The 17,833-nt window shown below is 43.3% G+C and overlaps 1 protein-coding gene across 2 annotated transcripts in view; it reads right to left on the reverse strand.

Moving 5' to 3' along the window:
• The window catches only part of GAS6 (growth arrest specific 6), a 136,055-nt gene that overhangs the window by 90,300 nt on the left and 27,922 nt on the right, over positions 1–17,833 (reverse strand). For both annotated transcript variants that reach the window (XM_068268213.1, XM_068268212.1), the window contains exons 6-7: positions 16,532–16,594; positions 246–368 (exon numbers count right to left, since the gene is read on the reverse strand). In XM_068268213.1, the coding sequence (XP_068124314.1) occupies positions 246–368; positions 16,532–16,594 (186 nt within the window). The remainder of the gene's footprint in view (positions 1–245; positions 369–16,531; positions 16,595–17,833) is intronic.

A 17,833-nucleotide genomic window follows, 5' to 3' on the forward strand; every position in this document is an offset into this window, starting at 1 on the left:
AGCTGATGTATTCAGCAATATGCTGCTGGATAATTCCAGTCTGTGTTTTACTCTCTAAAATGTGAAGATGAGGTGACAATCCAGGCATTACTTGCCACTGAACTCCATTTTACCACAGTAATTGGGGCCATCAAGATAGCACAGCAAGGCAGTGTGTCCACCAGGTCTCCCACAGGCTGGCATAATGGCCGAGAGTGATAGTAGACCTATACTTTACAGAAGAGAAATGGAGCAAGCGGAGTTACCAGTGTTGCAGGTCTTGCCCATCCATCCATTTTTGCAGTGGCAGTAGAAGTCTCCCTGCAGATCTATACAAATGTCTGATCCAGGTTTGTGGCATGGGTTTGATGAACACTGGTCACGCAGGTCTGAAAAGTACAAAATAGTTATCTTATCTACAGAACTATAGAGATTTTCTATCACTTCACAGAAAAGAAAGCAAATATGAAACTGCGGGCCATAAAAGCAGCAGTGTAACGTTATGCAAAACACCATATTGTCCAGGCTTCATCTATCCTCTAAAGTTGCTCACAGACTTTGGGACAGCTGGATGTTAGCAGAGGATACAGCTGCCAAAAGACATTTCTCATTTTTTTAATACCACAGCTCTCATCTCTGCTGTGATGTGAGGGAACGACGGGCTTTCCAGAAAGTTACCAAACCTTCCAACACAACTTTGCCCAGCTGCAAGCCCTCACGGGTCACCTGATGCATTCCATGCAGGCAGCTACAGATGTCACTCAAGTCTGACCAAAAGCTAATGCAGACTGCAAGGTTTATGGGTGTTAGAGAGGAGGAGAACAGTTGGAACATGTCCGATTTGTACTGCTAGAGAAGATTCTCAAGAAGGTTTCTAAGAAAAATGAACATTTCTGACCAGCATTTTATATAGTCACTATGCAACTTTGCTTTGCACGCAAATCACTTCACAACTTCTGTTTCACCCCTTAAATATAAATGCACAACTAACATTCTCTGTTTCTCCAATGACCTCCTCACTCTGGCTCTGATTCAAACACAACAGTAAAATTGATGCGTGCACATGGTGCATGTTAATCTTACTGGCTTTCACGCAGACCACGCAACAACAAACAGCGCAATTTGCTGTATGTACACAACGCACATGTTGCTTGTATAATGTGCGCTACACAGAGATAGTGTAACGCATTTTAAACATTATACAAGCATCACACAAAATGCGTACAGTACATGAGTTAAGTTGTTTGCTTGCCCCCCCCCCCCCCCCCCACCAAGGAAAAAATTAGTGTGCACTGTAAGCACACGTCAATTTTACCATTGTTTCATAAATCTGGGCAATCATTTATGCCCGTGTATGACTCCATACTTTGGAACAGTGACGGTCAGTGAGTTGCAAATGATCCCGGCTTGCATGCAAATTGTATGCAGCTTGGAACTGAGCCAAACAGAATTGACAGGAAGTGCATTTGATTGGCTAAATTCCAAGCTGCAGACAATTTACAGAAGCAATTACTGGTATTCTGCATCTGATAGACCATATCTACGAAGGAGCACCTCACTGTGTCATATTTTGACCTGGTTGTCTATACAAGTTCATAATTTTCAGCCATTATGCTTAATGTTCAGTGCCACAAAATAAATTGGTGCTTCATTTGCAACTATTACTTGTAGAGAAGTGCTAGAACCTCCTTTTCAGTGTGGAAAGTGCAGCCTACATGCTGTATTGGGGGCTGCCATATTTGTTCCTTTACAGTACACTTGAACTGAGAGAGATATGGGGGTTGCCATATGTATTTCCTTTTATACAATACCAGTTGCCCAGCTGCTTTCTTTGGCTGCAGTAGTATCTGTACTTCAGTCAGAAACAACTGATATACATGCTTGTTCAGGGTCTATAGATAAGAGTATTAGAGGCAGAGGCTCAGCAGGACAGCCAAGAAACCTACATTGTTTAAAGGGGCACTATTGCTAATTTCTTTGTTTTTTGCCACTATAATATTAATATTTGTATGTGTATCATACTTATGAACATCTATTGTGGCAGATTACATTTCTTTCTTTACACAGCCAATTTCTTTTTTACAGCTTTAGAGTCGCGTCGGCAGATTTACCTTCCTGACGCGACTCAGGCTAATCCATGTTGTAGCAGGAGGCCTCTTTTTATCTCAAAATACATACAAACTGCGCCTGCCTCAAAGAATCTCTATCGTTGAGTATTCGCTACCACAAGTCCACAATAATATACTGAAAAATGTTGTGACAGCGCTCCTCTTCTCAGTGGTTATAAATCTGAAAAAAACAAGCTCCACATAGTGCATTATCAATGCTATACATTCACTGCATGCACATCCACCCAGTGAAAATTAGTGTCTTGTGTTCCACACCATGTGACATCCAAATCCTCTCCCTGCAATGTGGCCGCTCACCAGATAGATGCCACCTCAAAATCCAGGTGGGTCTAGCGCTTTGCCAACGGCAACAAACTCCACAGCTCCAATCTTTCAGCTTGTATAAAATCTCCAGTTTAATCCACAAAGATCATGTAAAAACAAATAAATGACACATAGCGTAATATTGTTTGCACATAGAGTCTCCTGGCCTGCGCCCTCCAGTACACTCACTTAGAACAATAAATTAATGCGCATATCGGGCTAATCAGCCCAGCAATACCGCTCTCTCACCGCGGTGTCGGCGTCCCGTACTCCCGCTGTTCCAGTAGTGTCAGCGCTCAGTTCCGTGCCTCCGTCCCGCTGCTCTGTGACGTCAGACGCACCTGGCTCCGCCCTACGCGTTTCGTCCAATCGGACTCATCAGGGGCTGACGTCACAGGCACGCCGACGTCTATTATAGCAGCGGGCTCCTCCCCGGTTGCATTCCCTTGCGTACTAATCGACTGCCTGGAACGCATATTCCGGATGTTAACATGCGTTCCTTTGTTGCATAGATCTTTGGCCCGGTATTGACTATACTGCTGCCATCTAGTGGCTAAACCGCTCCCGGCATTAGCCTATAAACTGACTGTTATTAATATCTTTCTACCTATATAAAATTCCTTTAGAAATTAAACAACTAAGGTTGCTTCCACATAAAATGATATTAAAATGATATTAAAATATTATGCACAGCCATCTATATATAAAGTGCATTGGGAGAATAAAGTTAAAAATAAAATTGGTTTGCTATGGATTGATACCCAACACTTTATAATTGAAGCTTTGAATCTTATTCAGACCACACCTCTAATGAACACACTTTGCTCTAATTAATCTAACCCGGGCCAAAGAGCTCAATATTTCCTTTTGGTTCAGCAGATATTCCTGGGCTGTATCCCCTTGTTCCTTACATGGTTGTATGCATATACCTGGGGCTTCATTCCCCACTACCCCTATACAGTTTTCAAAATAAAACCATACTTTACATCCAATATTTTTATACCACCATAGCCCCTGTTTACAAATACTATCTAAAAGACAATCTTCTACAGGGGGAGAATTCTGTAAGCCCCTGTCCATCTCCCTATCCCTTAGGGCCTCAATACCCAGCCCTCTATCATACAATATCAGCTAGGGTCCAGATTTAATGCAATGGCTTTCTGGGCTACAGGATTCTCTGGTATACTTCATCCTATAATTCCTCCTTGTTTATATGTCATTAGTGATAAAGCAGTTGAGGTCAAATTCCACATTGAGCCCCCTTGGGACTGTACTCTTCAAATTAAAGATCCATCTTCCCTCAGCCTGGGATATATCCCTGACCATACTGGAACCCCTCCATCTTTTTGTGTGTGCCTCTACCCCCATGAATCTAAGGCCAGATGGGTCCCTATTGTTCTGTAATCTAAAATGGTTGGATACACTATGAGTTGTCAATCCTTTGAGAATATTGGCTACATGTTCCCCAATACGTTTTTGTAACTTCCGCGTGGTTCTCCCCACGTATTCCAAATTACATGGACACCATAATACATATATTACCCCTTTGGTATGGCAGGTGATACACTGCTTTATCTGATGAAGGTGTCCTGTGTTTCTAGCCGTAAGATTGTCCCCTCTGATAGCCTGTGCCTCTTTGCAACCCCTACAGCCACAGCATGGAAAAAATCCCTTTTGCCCCAATAGATCTGTCATTGTACTACTGGGAGGATTCTGGAAGCTGGGGACAAGCCTAGATCTCAGGTTCAGTGCTTTGCTATAAATGAATCCTGGTCTTTCAGGTAGTATCTTACTTAATGTCCCATCCAGTTGGAGGATATTCCAGTGTTTCTTAATAATGGATTCCACATCCTTATGTTGACAATTATATTCTAGCAGTATATCAAATTCCCGATTCTTTCTTATTCTTGGATTCGGATCCCCTATTAAATCCGCTCTCTCATACTGGGCAACTTCTTCCACCAGAGAGTCCAGTTCCCTCTGTTTATATCCCTTGTCCATAAATCTATGTACTAGAATTTGGCTCTGCGTTCTATAGTCTTGCACGTTGGTGCAATTTCGCCGCATCCTCATTATCTGTCCCTTGGGGATGTTATCCATCCATCTCTTATGGTGGCAACTGTCTCTGGGAATATACCAGTTTTTATCCGTGGTTTTGAAAAATGTTTTAGTCACTAATTGATCGCTTTCTCTACTTATAACCAAATCTAGAAATTCCACTTGCTTACAGGCTTGGTGGAATGTTATCTTAATGGGTTCCCAGTGGTTATTAGCTGCCAGACAGAATTGGTCAAGACCCTCCGTTGTTCCCCTCCATATAAAGAAAAGGTCATCTATGAACCTATTCCAGCTTATGATGTTTTCAGCCCCTTCTAACATCAGGACCTCTTGTTCCCATTTGTCCATAAAGATATTCGCTACTGAGGGAGCGAATTTTGCCCCCATGGCACATCCTGTGAGCTGTAAATAATGTTCATGTTCGTACCAGAAATAATTGTGGGTGAGTGCAAAGTTGAGGAGTTCCATTAGGAACATAATTTGTTTGTTTTTAAGAGTAGCTGCCCCCCGGAGGGCTTCTTCCACTGCCATCATTCCCTCCCGGTGCGGGATCACAGTATATAGGGATGTGACATCCCCTGTTACTAGCAGGTCACCTTTTTGTATTTTTATATCCCTCAGTTTTTGCAATAAATGTTTGGTATCTTTTAAAAGGTATGGTAAATGCTTCACCACATCCTGAAGGAAATAATCCACATATTCCCCCACTCTTTGCGTAAGCGACCCTACCCCACTGACAATGGGCCTACCTGGAGGGTTCAATTGATCCTTGCACTGATTACGCTGCCCGGCAAGGACCCCTGTGCTCTTAGATTCCGCCGCTGCCTTGCGCAGGTCGTCTGGTAACCATAGAAACGGACAACAATAGGTGTCCGTTTCATTGCCTGGTTCACTATAGGGGGTCCTTGCCGGGCAGCGTAATCCGTGCGGCTGGGTCCTGCTCAGCACGGCGGATGTGTTCCACTTAGGAGGACGTCTGCGTCCCACTCTCCACGGCGGCTGCACTTTATGGCAGATTCGGGTGACCTCTGTAACTGATAGTGCAGTTGGAAAATGGAAGGATCTAAACTGAGCTGAGGGGTGAGCAATAACGGCAGCTCCAACGAGATAAAAAGAGGCCTCCTGCTACAACATGGATTAGCCTGAGTCGCGTCAGGAAGGTAAATCTGCCGACGTGACTCTAAAGCTGTAAAAAAGAAATTGGCTGTGTAAAGAAAGAAATGTAATTTTCCCCCATATATGTTCCTAAGTATGATACACATACAAATATTAATATTATAGTGGCAAAAAACAAAGAAATTAGCAATAGTGCCCCTTTAAGAGGAAATAAATAGGTCAGCTTCCATACCCCTCTCAGTTCAGGATTGCTTTAAAAGGCCAGTTACCTAGCTGTACTGCAGCTTTTTTTGGAGTAAGAAGTCTCATACCTGCAACAAGTATGCAGCCTGTGTAACAGTTCTAGATAAGGTACACTAGGAATTAAAAAAAAGGACGCTAGCAGCATTGTTAAAGGACCACTATCTGATGGGGGACCCAGTACTTTTTTTATTCTTTACAAAAGCACTTCCTGGATCTACACAAAGATGCCTGTCAGCCTCCCTGCTTGCTTGCATACCATTTCGCAGTTGGACTCAACAACCGCATTTCGGAAAGTGCAAGTAATTATAAAATTAAAAAAAAAAGCAGTGACAGGGACATAGGAAAACATGAATTCATGGTGCATTTCACTCCGGAAAAAACATACTGTACATTTTATACATATGAATTTGAAATTTTACAATTATTCACAATAGTGGTCCTTAACCATCTAAGGACCGCAGTGATTGAAATCTACGCCCTGTTTTGGTGGGCTTTTGGCTGGCAGGGCGTAGATTTCAATCACTGTCCGCAGCATGCATCCGCCGTCTCCGCCGCTACCCGCCGATCGCGCCGCTCAAACCCGACGATTCTCGCCGCATCTCACAGGCTCTGCCTGTCTCTATGACGGCAGAGTCATGTGAGCCGGTCAGGAGCCGATTTCATTGGCTCCTGGCCCTGTCTTTCAATGTAAGCTGTTCCCATTGGCTTACATTGAAAAACAGGGTCAGAAGCCAATGAAAGCGGCTCCTGACCGGCTCACATGACTCTGCCGTCATTAGAGATGGGAAGTTCGGATCTTTTCAATGATCCGGATGATTCGAATCGGATCATTGAAAAGATCCGGATCTTTGATCCGAATCTCGGATCATTTTACTACGGAAGCATTTAGGGGGTGAAATGACTAGCAGGGCAGGAGAAGGGGAGGGGGGTGGACACACAGAGAAGGGGAGAAGATGGACAGAGGGCAGGGAGTGGACAGAGAAGGGAGGAGGGACGAGCAGAGAGCAGAAATGTTTGCACACAATACCCACATGCTGCAATCATATGCTTTACATACATTTCACCTATATGTTCATCTGTATACGAGTGCAGGAGGATCATATTGCGCTACAATCACAGTGCCTGCAAAGTTACTGAGCTGTGCTGAGCTGAGCCAAAGGTTTCCAATGTGTTTACTGTGCACAACTACGGAACAGACAGCCTGTAATGATCAGCACATTATAGCCAGCATGTGTGCTCTACACATATCTGGCAGTGGCACCCATGTCCCCTCTCTCCCATCTACCTGTCTCCCTGCAAGCCTGGCTCCCATCCAACAGAGCGATCCATCTCAGCTCTGCTTCCAGGACCCCGCTGCCCGCTGAGAGGGGGGCGTGTCGCTCCTGGCCCCGCCCCTTTTGCGATCCGAATCACTCATTTTGATGATTTGGATGATTCGACTCACAAAATAGATTCGGATCAAAGATCCGAATCGTTCATGATCCGGCCAACACTAGCCGTCATAGAGACAGGCAGAGTCTATGTCCTGGGGGACCCGGCGAGCGGTGATGACGGCGGTTGCGACGGGTATGTGCTGCGATTCGTCGGGATTCTGGCGGGATTGGACCAGCGGTCTCTGGTCCTTAAGTGCCCAGAGACCGCTGGTCCTTAAGTGGTTAAAAGATACCTTAGCTCTAAAAATGACAAAAATGGTGACCTACTCTGTGTGTGGGGAGTGGTACAGAGTCTTACCACACCACCCTTGCCCCAGCATAAGCCTCCGGTTTCTTGCAGGGTAGGTGCATACACAGTATGTCTGCAGGCGTATGTGCGCACACCCGAGGGAAGATGTACCCGGTGCGCATGCGCACTGGACTTTAGGTCGGCAGGGAGTGTGGTCACAAGGCTCCCAAGCGGACATGCTGCACATGCGCAGCATAGTATGTCCAGGTCGTAGGGCACCGACCCCGACCGATTTCAGAATGGATTGGTGAAGGGGCAAGGGTGGTGCGGTAAGACTTTGCACTACTCCCCACACACACAGTAGGCGTCAGTTTTGGCATATTTTGTATCCTTTAAGTCAGTGGTCCTCAAACTAAGGCCTGTGGGTCGAATGTTCCCCTGAGGCTTTTTTACTGCCCCCCCCCCCCCCAAAGTGTAGTACTTATAGCTGCGGTCAGCTACATCTTTAAATATTGGTGGTCTGCATATAGAATAGCAGTGCTGGCACCACCTATCCACATGGTAGCCAGAATGCAGTAAATCGCTGGTTTCCAATCAAATTCCACATCAGGTGACACTGCTGTCCACTGCAGGTTGTCACCTGGGTATGCTTCACTGTCCGGCCCGCAGACTTCTACATCATTTTATGTATACTCCGGCCCCCCAAGCAATCTGAAGTATGTTGACCCGGCCCTCGACCCAGAACGTTTGGGGACCCCTGCTTTAAGTAGTAAGAACTGGATCTCCCAGATGATGTTTATATATTTGCCACTCTTTACACATACAGCATTTCAAGCTTTAACTCGTTTATCCACCTGCCAGTAAACACTGTGCTGCCGTATTAAGATTTTCCTTTAAAACATTTTTTTTTAAATCTCCCAGGAAGTGACTGTATTGACTTATTAGCTTTGGGAGTAAGCTACAACTATAATTTCATAAGGAAATTCACCACTGTTCAAAGGACTGGAATTTCAAGTTGTACTGCAGTGTAATATTAATTGTTAAAGAAAAAAAAAAAAAAGGAAACATTTCATTTCATAGCACCCAAGGTCAACCTGGGCCTGCGAAGACAAGTCCAAAGACTTGGGAAGACAAATCATGCTTCAGGTAACATGTCTGAATGATAAGGAAGTGCTCTGATGTGCTCAGACAAACACAGAACGAATCAAAGCATTTTCTACCTTTTCTTAAACAAAGAGTAAACAAGTCTACATTCCTGTTAAGGCATTTTACAAGTAGAAATCTATACAAATCGTTATTCCTTCCATAGCAGCAGCAAGATCTTTCTGAAAGGTTCCTGCTAGGACACTATCAGCCTGGAATTTGTATGCTCTCTCTATTTGAATGGGTTTCCTCTGAGCACTCTGGTTTCCTCCTACATCTTTAAACCCTACCAGTACACCAGTTTACTTTCCCACCACATTGGCCTTAGACTATGGCACAGACGTTAGATTGTAAGTTCCTCTGAGAAACAGTTTGTACTATGAATTAAAGGACACCTGAAGTGAGCAGAATATGGAGGCTGCCATATTTATTTTCTTTTAAACAATGCCAGTTGCCTGGTAGCCCTGCTGTTCTATATGGCTGATCTGCATATGCTTGTTCAGGGTCTATGGCTAAAAGTTTTAGAGACAGAGCAGGATAGCCAGGCAACTGGTATTGCTTAAAAGGAAGTAAACATGGTAGCCTCCATATCCCTCTCACTTCAGTTGTCCTTTAAGTGTATTATGTTATGCACTGTACAAAATGTCAGCACCATGCATTGACAGCAAATTCAAAGTTCCAAGTAATAAGCAAATTGGCAATTCATAAAGAAAAAATTTCCTGTATATCAAACTGCTGGAGACTGGCAAATCCCTTGCAGTATCCTGGACTGGTGAAATGGAATTTGGATAGGGTACTGCTAAATGGATTTTTTTTTTTTCAAATTCAACAGATCAAAACCCCCTTTCCTCTTTCCAGCTCTTTTCAATGGTCCCTTAAGGCTGGTTTCACAGTGGGATGTTACAGGCGCACGTTAGAGTAGCCTGTAACGCACCCCAACGCACAGCAATGAAAAATCAATGGGCTGTTCACAGTGCCCACGTTGCGTTACATTGTAACGCAGCACGTCCAGATAACGTACTGCATGCAGTACTTTACACGCGGCAAAGCCGCGTTAGACTGTTTGCACATGCTCAGTACGGGTGGGGTTTTTTTAATTTTGGGGGCGGAGAGGAGGCGGGGAGAGGCCGCTACGTAGCCAGGCACATGGCTACTTAATATTCACTGCACTTGCAGTGTTTTCTTCTTGGAGCGGCCGCTGATTGGCTGGCGGGACCACGTGATGCGGAGAGCTCCGCTCACGTGGTCTCCGCAGTGCCTCCGACAGAGCAGGCGCACCAAGAGCTGCTTGTAACGCGGCTCTTGGTAGCGTCCTGCTCCAACACCACTAGGCGTTGCGTTAGGGGCACGTTATGCGACCTTAATGTCCCCTCTAACGCAACGCCCTGGTGTGAAACCAGCCTAAAAAAACAAAAAAAAAATAAAATAGACTAAATATTTTGGCTTAATTTGTAGACAACTGCAGGTGCCCCTCACCAGTTCTTTACATTAGTCTTAAAATGGCCACTAATTTTCCAATTTCTAGTGAAAAATCATTCAAGCGATCAGAAATTCTGATCGGAAGAAAAATTGTCCAATTGTGACAAAAATACAATTGGACGACTATTTTTACAATCGTTCGTAATCGATTGTGCCCATCAACTGATTATTTACAACCAATCCGATCAGAATTTCTGATCGCTCAAACGATTTTTCGCTAGAAATTAGACTGTTAGTGGCCTCCTTTAAAGTAGGGTGGCTGGAGTCACAGCACACCCAAGCCATAACCTCTAAAAAAGCAATTTCCAGTTAGTAAAAATGGGGCGATAAGTCAAGCATATCTTCCTGATCAGATAGACAAACCCTATGATCACCTACAAATCATCCAGGGGGAACACCCATAGCCAATATGTAGTACAAACAATAACAAAATTAAAACATGGGTGTATCAAAACCTATTAGAATGCGTTATTATACAAAGGATAATGACAACTGATTAAGGGCTTGTTTCCACTGTTGCGACGCGATTTCGGCCGCATTCCGACGCTTGTAAAAACGCATGCGGATGCGTTTCCACATGCGTTTTTACCCGCGATTTCGCCTGCGATTTCGCATGGCAGGGTGCCATGCGAAATTAACCATGACACTGCCAGGGCTAAATAAAATTGAAAAAGGTGCGAAATCGCACGCGAAATCGCGGGTAAAAACGCATGTAACAAACGCATGCGTTTTTACTATTAAATACATTAGCGGCGATTCGCACGGATTCCCGACGCAGGCGAAATCGTTGGCTCTTTTGTGCGTTTTTTTCACGCTGAAAAAAACGCACCTCAACAACGCTACAGTGGAAACAGGCCCATCCACTTGTATTACATGTGCGGATCTGCATGCGTTGGACGCATGCAGATTCGCGATAGTGGAAACGAGCCCTAAAACACACACTAGGTACAAAGAAGTAAAATAAAGTGTGTACCACATAAACAACTCCATGCTTGATATACAAGGATGCCTAGATTGTATACATTATGCAGCCGGTCGCAACATCCGCATCCAGTTACCTCACACTATGGGCCTGATTCACAAAGCGGTGCTAACAGTTAGCACGCTGGTGAAAAGCCCTTTATCACGCCTAAACTCAGTTTAGGCATGATAAGTTTAGGTGTGATAAGTTTAGGTGTGATAAGTTTAGGCGTGATAAGTTTAGGCGTGATAAGTTTAGGCGTGATAAGTTTAGGCGTGATAAGTTTAGGCGTGATAAGTTTAGGCATGATAAGTTTAAGCACCAACTGCGTTAGCACCGCAGTGCACAGCTGATCAAAAGTTTTGCGCTAGCAAAGTCTGGTGCACTTCGCATAGAGTTTAATGGCGCTGCTTTGCGTGCGGGACTTTGCACGCTATCTACACTTATCTAAACTTAGCATGCCTAAACTTATCACACCTAAACTTATCACACCTAAACTGGCTTTTCACCAGCGTGGTGCAATGGTTATCACGCCTAAAGTCTCTAACTGGGTTAGCACCGCTTTCTGAATCAAGCCCTATGTCTTACAACACTGCTCTTAAAGGGAACCTAATCCAAGAAGAATATGTTTTTTTCCTTTTAAAATAATACCAGTTGCCTGACTCTTCTGCTGATCCTGTGTCTCTAATACTTTGAGCCACAGCCCCTCAACGAGCATGCAGAACAGGTGCTCTTACTGAAGTCAGACTGGATTAGCTGCATGCTTGTTTCGGGTGTGTGATTCAGCCACTACTGTAGCCAAAGAGATCAGCAGTCACTGCAAAGTTGTGGAAAGGCACACCTCTTCTGTAGGGCTGGGTGCCTGTTATTGTGACATAGGCAATTGTCATCTTTCAGGAACACGCTCTTTATTGAGCCATCAGTATCCACAAAGAGGAGATATACTCTAGGCATTGATCAGGCTTAAGGTGGCCATTTACGATACAATATTTTTATCAGATGCGAACTTACAATGCGCTATTTACGATCTAAATTGTACATAAAACAGCACAGTGTTTGGTGAAAATCAATGTGAAACCATTCTTTTGTCGAGTGGAAAATACCCTAATCGTTCGGTTTATGGGAACAATCAAGGATTAATTCCATTTACATGCAAATGTAAAGTGGTTGGATAGGGTACTGGTTAAGGGCTCTGCCTTTGACACAGGAGACCAAGGTTTGAATCTCGGCTCTTCCTGTTCAGTAAGCCAGCACCTATTCAGGGAGGAGACCTTGGGCAAGACTCCCTAACACCGCTACCGCCTATGAGAAAATTGATCAGAAAACTATTGAAATCAGATCGGACCTGTGGGAAATTACCTATCAAACCATTTATCTTCTGGAAAAAAAACTCATGATGCATTCCCAGCATTATAGTCACACAAACACAAGGCCAAAAACATTCCTCCCCAGGGCCCAGTCACTGGATTATATGCCCCGAAGGCAGTCAGATCACCCCTGCCTGTGGGTTGCTTCACACTGAATGTACAGCTGCTAAAAAGTCTTGTCTGAACCTGAAATCTGTTATGAAATATTGAATCTGGTCATTAGACCAGACAAAACAGATATATCAGTAGCTTGCCAATGAGCGATGCACACAGAGAGAATTCTACAGACGCCAGCATGTTCCAAGCACAAGAAAACAATCTTATAGAACCGGTCTTGCTTGAGGGTGCAATCTAATTCTCATTAAAGTGTAACTTCTTTTTAAAGTAGAAGTAAACATGTGCAGTGAACTGATGGACACTGCTCTGGGCAGCCTATGCACGATGTTTACAATAGCCCTCCAGCAACATGTCACGCAGCAGTCTAAATGTCACATGCAGTCCTTCATAAACTTACACGGGTTACCAAGCTGTAGCAGACTGCTGTAATGTCTCATATAAACTAACAAGATTTAGTTGCAAAGAGCTTGAGTAAATTTCAGTCGTAGATTTCAACATGCATATGCCGTAAGGGTTCCAAAAGCTGAGGCCACCCAGAGATTCTTGTAAACACTGACATTTGCTGGAATATAACAAGCTGGGAAATTAAGTGAAAGAGATATAACAGCAAAAACAAAACACACTGATCACCTTTGTATTTTTATTGTACTCCATGAACAATTGTCTGGGCAAAGGACCAGAAATGTTTTCATTGCTGGGAAGTGATTAACTGTTTGCACTGCAGCCACTCACAATGGACTGATCAGGAAAGTGTGGTCATACCTAGTAGTCTGCAGAACTGTGGTTATTTCAGTTTCATACATATCAGGATATTGCAGTTCTATGAAAAGTAATCTATATGTGAAATGTATTTCAGAGCAGTTTTGAAAAGCATGAAAGCTACAGCACTGGAAAAAGATAAATAAAGTCCTGCCTTCCCCTGGAGGTGCAAAAGTAGCTGATCTTTAAAGTGTGGACTGCCAGTTCAGCACACTGGAAAAGCTGCCACTTCACATGAGGTTCAGGTAACTATGAAATCAGACCATCAAAAGTTTTAAAGAACTCATCACAAGCCAAAAGGACTGCTCACAGATTGTGAACTGGAGTACATTAGCATACAGAAGACAGCAGCTCTCCAACCCACGCTAATGCTTCACTCAAACCTGTTACAAGGCGATGCATTGTTGGGATGATATATCCATAAGGGCCCTTTTCCACCAAAAATCACTATCAGAATCACAAACACGCTGCAATGGCGATTTCCATTTAAAATGTGTACATTTTTAGCGGCACTTCAAAAAAAGTGACAGATGGAAAAGGGCCCTGATGAATACCAAAATCTGAAAGAAAAAAAACTAGAAAGGGCCAATTCATAAGGAATTGCAATCTATGCGGTAAAGCTCCAGGGAAATGCTCAACTGATTTGCACTGCAGCGGAAAAGTGGAGCAATAGGAAGATTGTAGTGTACATTTGTTTGGCAGGCATCAACAACAAATTGATAGGTTACATAGAGAGACAATGTTTCTCAAAATGAGGACACACATTATTACCAAGCCACATACTCCTCACCAGCCCAAACCCCCGGAACTCACACCTCAAACGCTTTCTATAATTAGCATGAGGTGTGTGAAGCCACTTTATAAAAATATTAGACTGTTTATGTACAGCCTTTACATGTTGGAAACTTGTCCTGAAAATCCAGAAGAGTTGCATCAATAAATATAGACCAAATCAAATTAAAAACAACTGCAGCTAGGTTACCATATTAATAGCAGTTGTCATATTATTGTTATCCTATTAGGCCTCCTTTGTTGTGCTAAACAGCAGTATTCATTTAGGTGTTCAATTTGGCATCAATCCCTTTCCTAATGGAACTAGCAGTTGCGTAAAAGAATTCAACGATAAAGCCATTTAGGGCAGCCCCTCTGCAGCGGTGGGAGAGCCGGTCTGAGTGACCCAGAGTGCTAGTTTGCAGTGAAGGATATGTTGCAGTTTGGAACAGGGGATACCCCATTATCATTATTGCTGGGGAGGAGGCCATAGACTTTATTGGGACAACTGCACCACCCTCTACCAACAGATCTCTTTTCACACCAACCTTCACGGGGACATAGTTACCAACAGGTGAGCTCTGGTCTATGTGGAGTATACACCACCTGCAGACTTGGTGCTTTGTGTTGGAACACTGCCTTGTTTGAAGGATTATAGAGAGGCAATTGAACATACCATAGATTATGACCTTGATCCTAATTTCCGCTCTTGCACTCCATGCCACCATAGAAGTGTGATATGGGTGACAATATGAGAGGTGGAGTGCCGTTTGCATTCAGGGAGAGCACTCACCATAAAGCAGGAGGAATGGTTGTTTTTAAAGGGTTTTTATGTCCATTGCTAAAGTTTATAATAAAGTAATTTTGCATGCTTTATGACAGACCATCTTTACATTGTGTGTATAGGAATTCCAAAAAAACCACAGTACTGCTCCCTTCCAGAGGAGTCATGCAAGGCATCAGCTTGGTTTGTGTATGCCTAAAACCCATCCTGTTGTGCTGCCTAACGAATTGAAAGGACCTTGGCTCAAAACTGATTTTCAATTTTTAGTGGTAAATTGAGCGTTTAATCATTTACCAGCCAGTACCTTGTATCTCTTGAAGCTGCATCTTTAGCATCTTGAGTCACACTCTCCTTTCCTTCCTTCAAGCCAATAACTGTGATGTCACACAGCTGAACTCTAGTTATAGGTTATGCAAAACTAATGAAAGGAATGCAGGACTTGATTGGACTTTTCTAAAATTCATAGTTTTAGTTGTCCCACTGCTCCGTGATCTATCAGTCACCAGATCGAACCCAAGTGTTATAGGTAGCCAAGGTGCTCCCCCTATATAGTTTGCCACCCCCAGTATAGGTAGTTAAGGTGTCCCCTCAGATCAGGAGCGACCCAAAGAGAGGAGAGCAGTAATTCTGCAGCACACTTCAAATGCAGGAAATGAGCAAGGATTTCACTTCCACATCTGCAGTGCACTCTGTGGTAATTGCTTCACTCTCCCCCTCTTCTCATTGCCGCTGATCTAAGGTCTGTGAATGGTGGGTAAGCAGCGGTGGCCATACAAGTCACAGACAGGACAGCAGCATGGGAGGCAACTGCCGTAGGTGAGGCTCCAAGCGGCCTCTTGTCTAGGCCAAGCAGCACCCCTGGAAGAGTGTAGTTTATAGCAATAACAATCTGTGGTGCAGAAGTGTCCATTGCCTTAGGGATTTAAAATGGATTTATTTAACATTAGCAAATCAGGAGACTTCTACAGTTATACAAACAAGCTCTGCAACAGAATGCCTGTATGGATCAGGGAAAAATGAATGCCTATAGCGGAGAGTTTAAACTGAAACCCAAAGTCAACACTCCCTATTCATGTGTGATCATCTAAGGCTTACATATGGGGTCAAGGCCTATTACTGACAGTAATGAGCCTTGACCCTGTATCAGCATAACTATGGACTAAGCTCTACTGGAGTTGTGTGCAGTCAACAAATGCACATTGGAAGGCCTTATCTTGCAGCTGTGCAGAGAGTACTGGGGAAAGAGGAAGGAACTGGTGATTCAGTGTGGAATGTCAGATATTTGCTGAATGAGCCTGTGCTACTGCAATACCAAGCCGATTCCAATATCAACAAAATATCTCACACAATTGAAGGTCTACCTGATGAAGCAATTATAAGTAAAGAGCTCATCTCTTGCCAACTCTCTATTCTGCACTGTGCCTGTTGGATCAGCTTCCGTTTTACACCAAAAACACGAGCATTTCATTGTTATATAAAGAATAGATAAGCCAGACAAGTGGCACTGAGTTAAATAGAAAAACAAAACCTTGGTGGAACAATTGTATAATGCTGCAATCTGTTAGTAATGTCAAAACATGTTATTTTTTCAAAGAAGAAAAAAATATGTGTTGAATTTATCCTAATTAAAATGTGAATAGAACTCAGGAGGATTACTTACTGTGAATACATGTGCCAAGGCCTGGGTCTCTTCTATCTTGAAGCCAGTACTTCCGAATGCACTCTATAGAAGAAAGAATCTACATTAAGCCTTTGGTAGCTTCCATCTGAATGATGTATCTTCTAACTGCATCCCAGCACAGTATGACAAATCTGAAGTTCTGTGCATGCAATAGTCACTGAAGAACATCAGTAGCCAAGGAAAGTGAGGTGCAGTTTCTGTAAAAATTGCCTATTGGGTAATAAAAGTTAGGAATTCTGGCCTGCAGAGTTAGTGAATTAGGGCTGTTGCAAACACATACATTGCCCCTCCCACAAACACACTAAGGGCCCTTTTCCACTAGCAATCGCAAAAAAAAAAAAAATCACAAACGCAAGCGATTGAAAATTTTCTGCAATTTTGATATGCAATTTCAATCTTGCATTTAACATTTACTGTACATTGAAGCACAATCACAAGTAAAATAGTTCTCAAAAATAATTGGGATCTACAGAAAATCAATTCGCTACAGTGAAAAATACTTTTCGCGATTCCTATGTTAAAGTAGCAACCCTAGAGATTTAAAAATCACTAGCATTTTCTGATTTTAAGCAAACCACTCTCAGTGTGGGCGTGTACTAAACTGTAGTAACACAACTGTAAAATTACTGACCTTTCTTCAATGCCATGTTCTGATATTGCACATGCAAAGGTAATAATAATAATAATAATAATACAAAAACTGGTCATTTTTTTTGGGATAAGGTATGTTCTCCAGTGTTCCTCAACTTCAAACTATATACAACTGGTGATAAAGGTCAACTGAAACAATGTTTCATGACTACCACAAACAAACAATGTATAGATGAGCTGCTTAGTTATGTGCCAAGTAGCTGATTCTGTCCTATGGAGGTTGGAACAGGCAATAGGTGTCCTATGGCAGCTCACAGCAGGAACTACAATAGCAGTCACCTAGTAGTATGTAATTCAGCAGATGACAGAAGATGAGGCCACTTTTGGGAGTCACAGGAATGCAAAAAGCCTGTATCCAGTGGGGATTATCCAGTGGTGTCAGAACACTTACCATACATGCTCATTCTGGTGCAGGGATATAGGGAACATTTAGGGGCCCAATACGAGCACTTGTCTGCAATCACAAACTGCTAGCATTTGCAATAAACACTGTGAATTTCAGCAACATTTCCAGAGTGATCTGAAGCAATGCGGTTTACAGTCACCCCACTGCGAACCTTTACAGTATACATTTGCTGCTGCAGCTGTTATGCACGAAGTATTCTGTCACCTTTTTGCTCATGGACAGCA

This window comes from Hyperolius riggenbachi, chromosome 2 (assembly GCF_040937935.1).
Source record: "Hyperolius riggenbachi isolate aHypRig1 chromosome 2, aHypRig1.pri, whole genome shotgun sequence".
NCBI classification, from domain to species: domain Eukaryota; kingdom Metazoa; phylum Chordata; class Amphibia; order Anura; family Hyperoliidae; genus Hyperolius; species Hyperolius riggenbachi.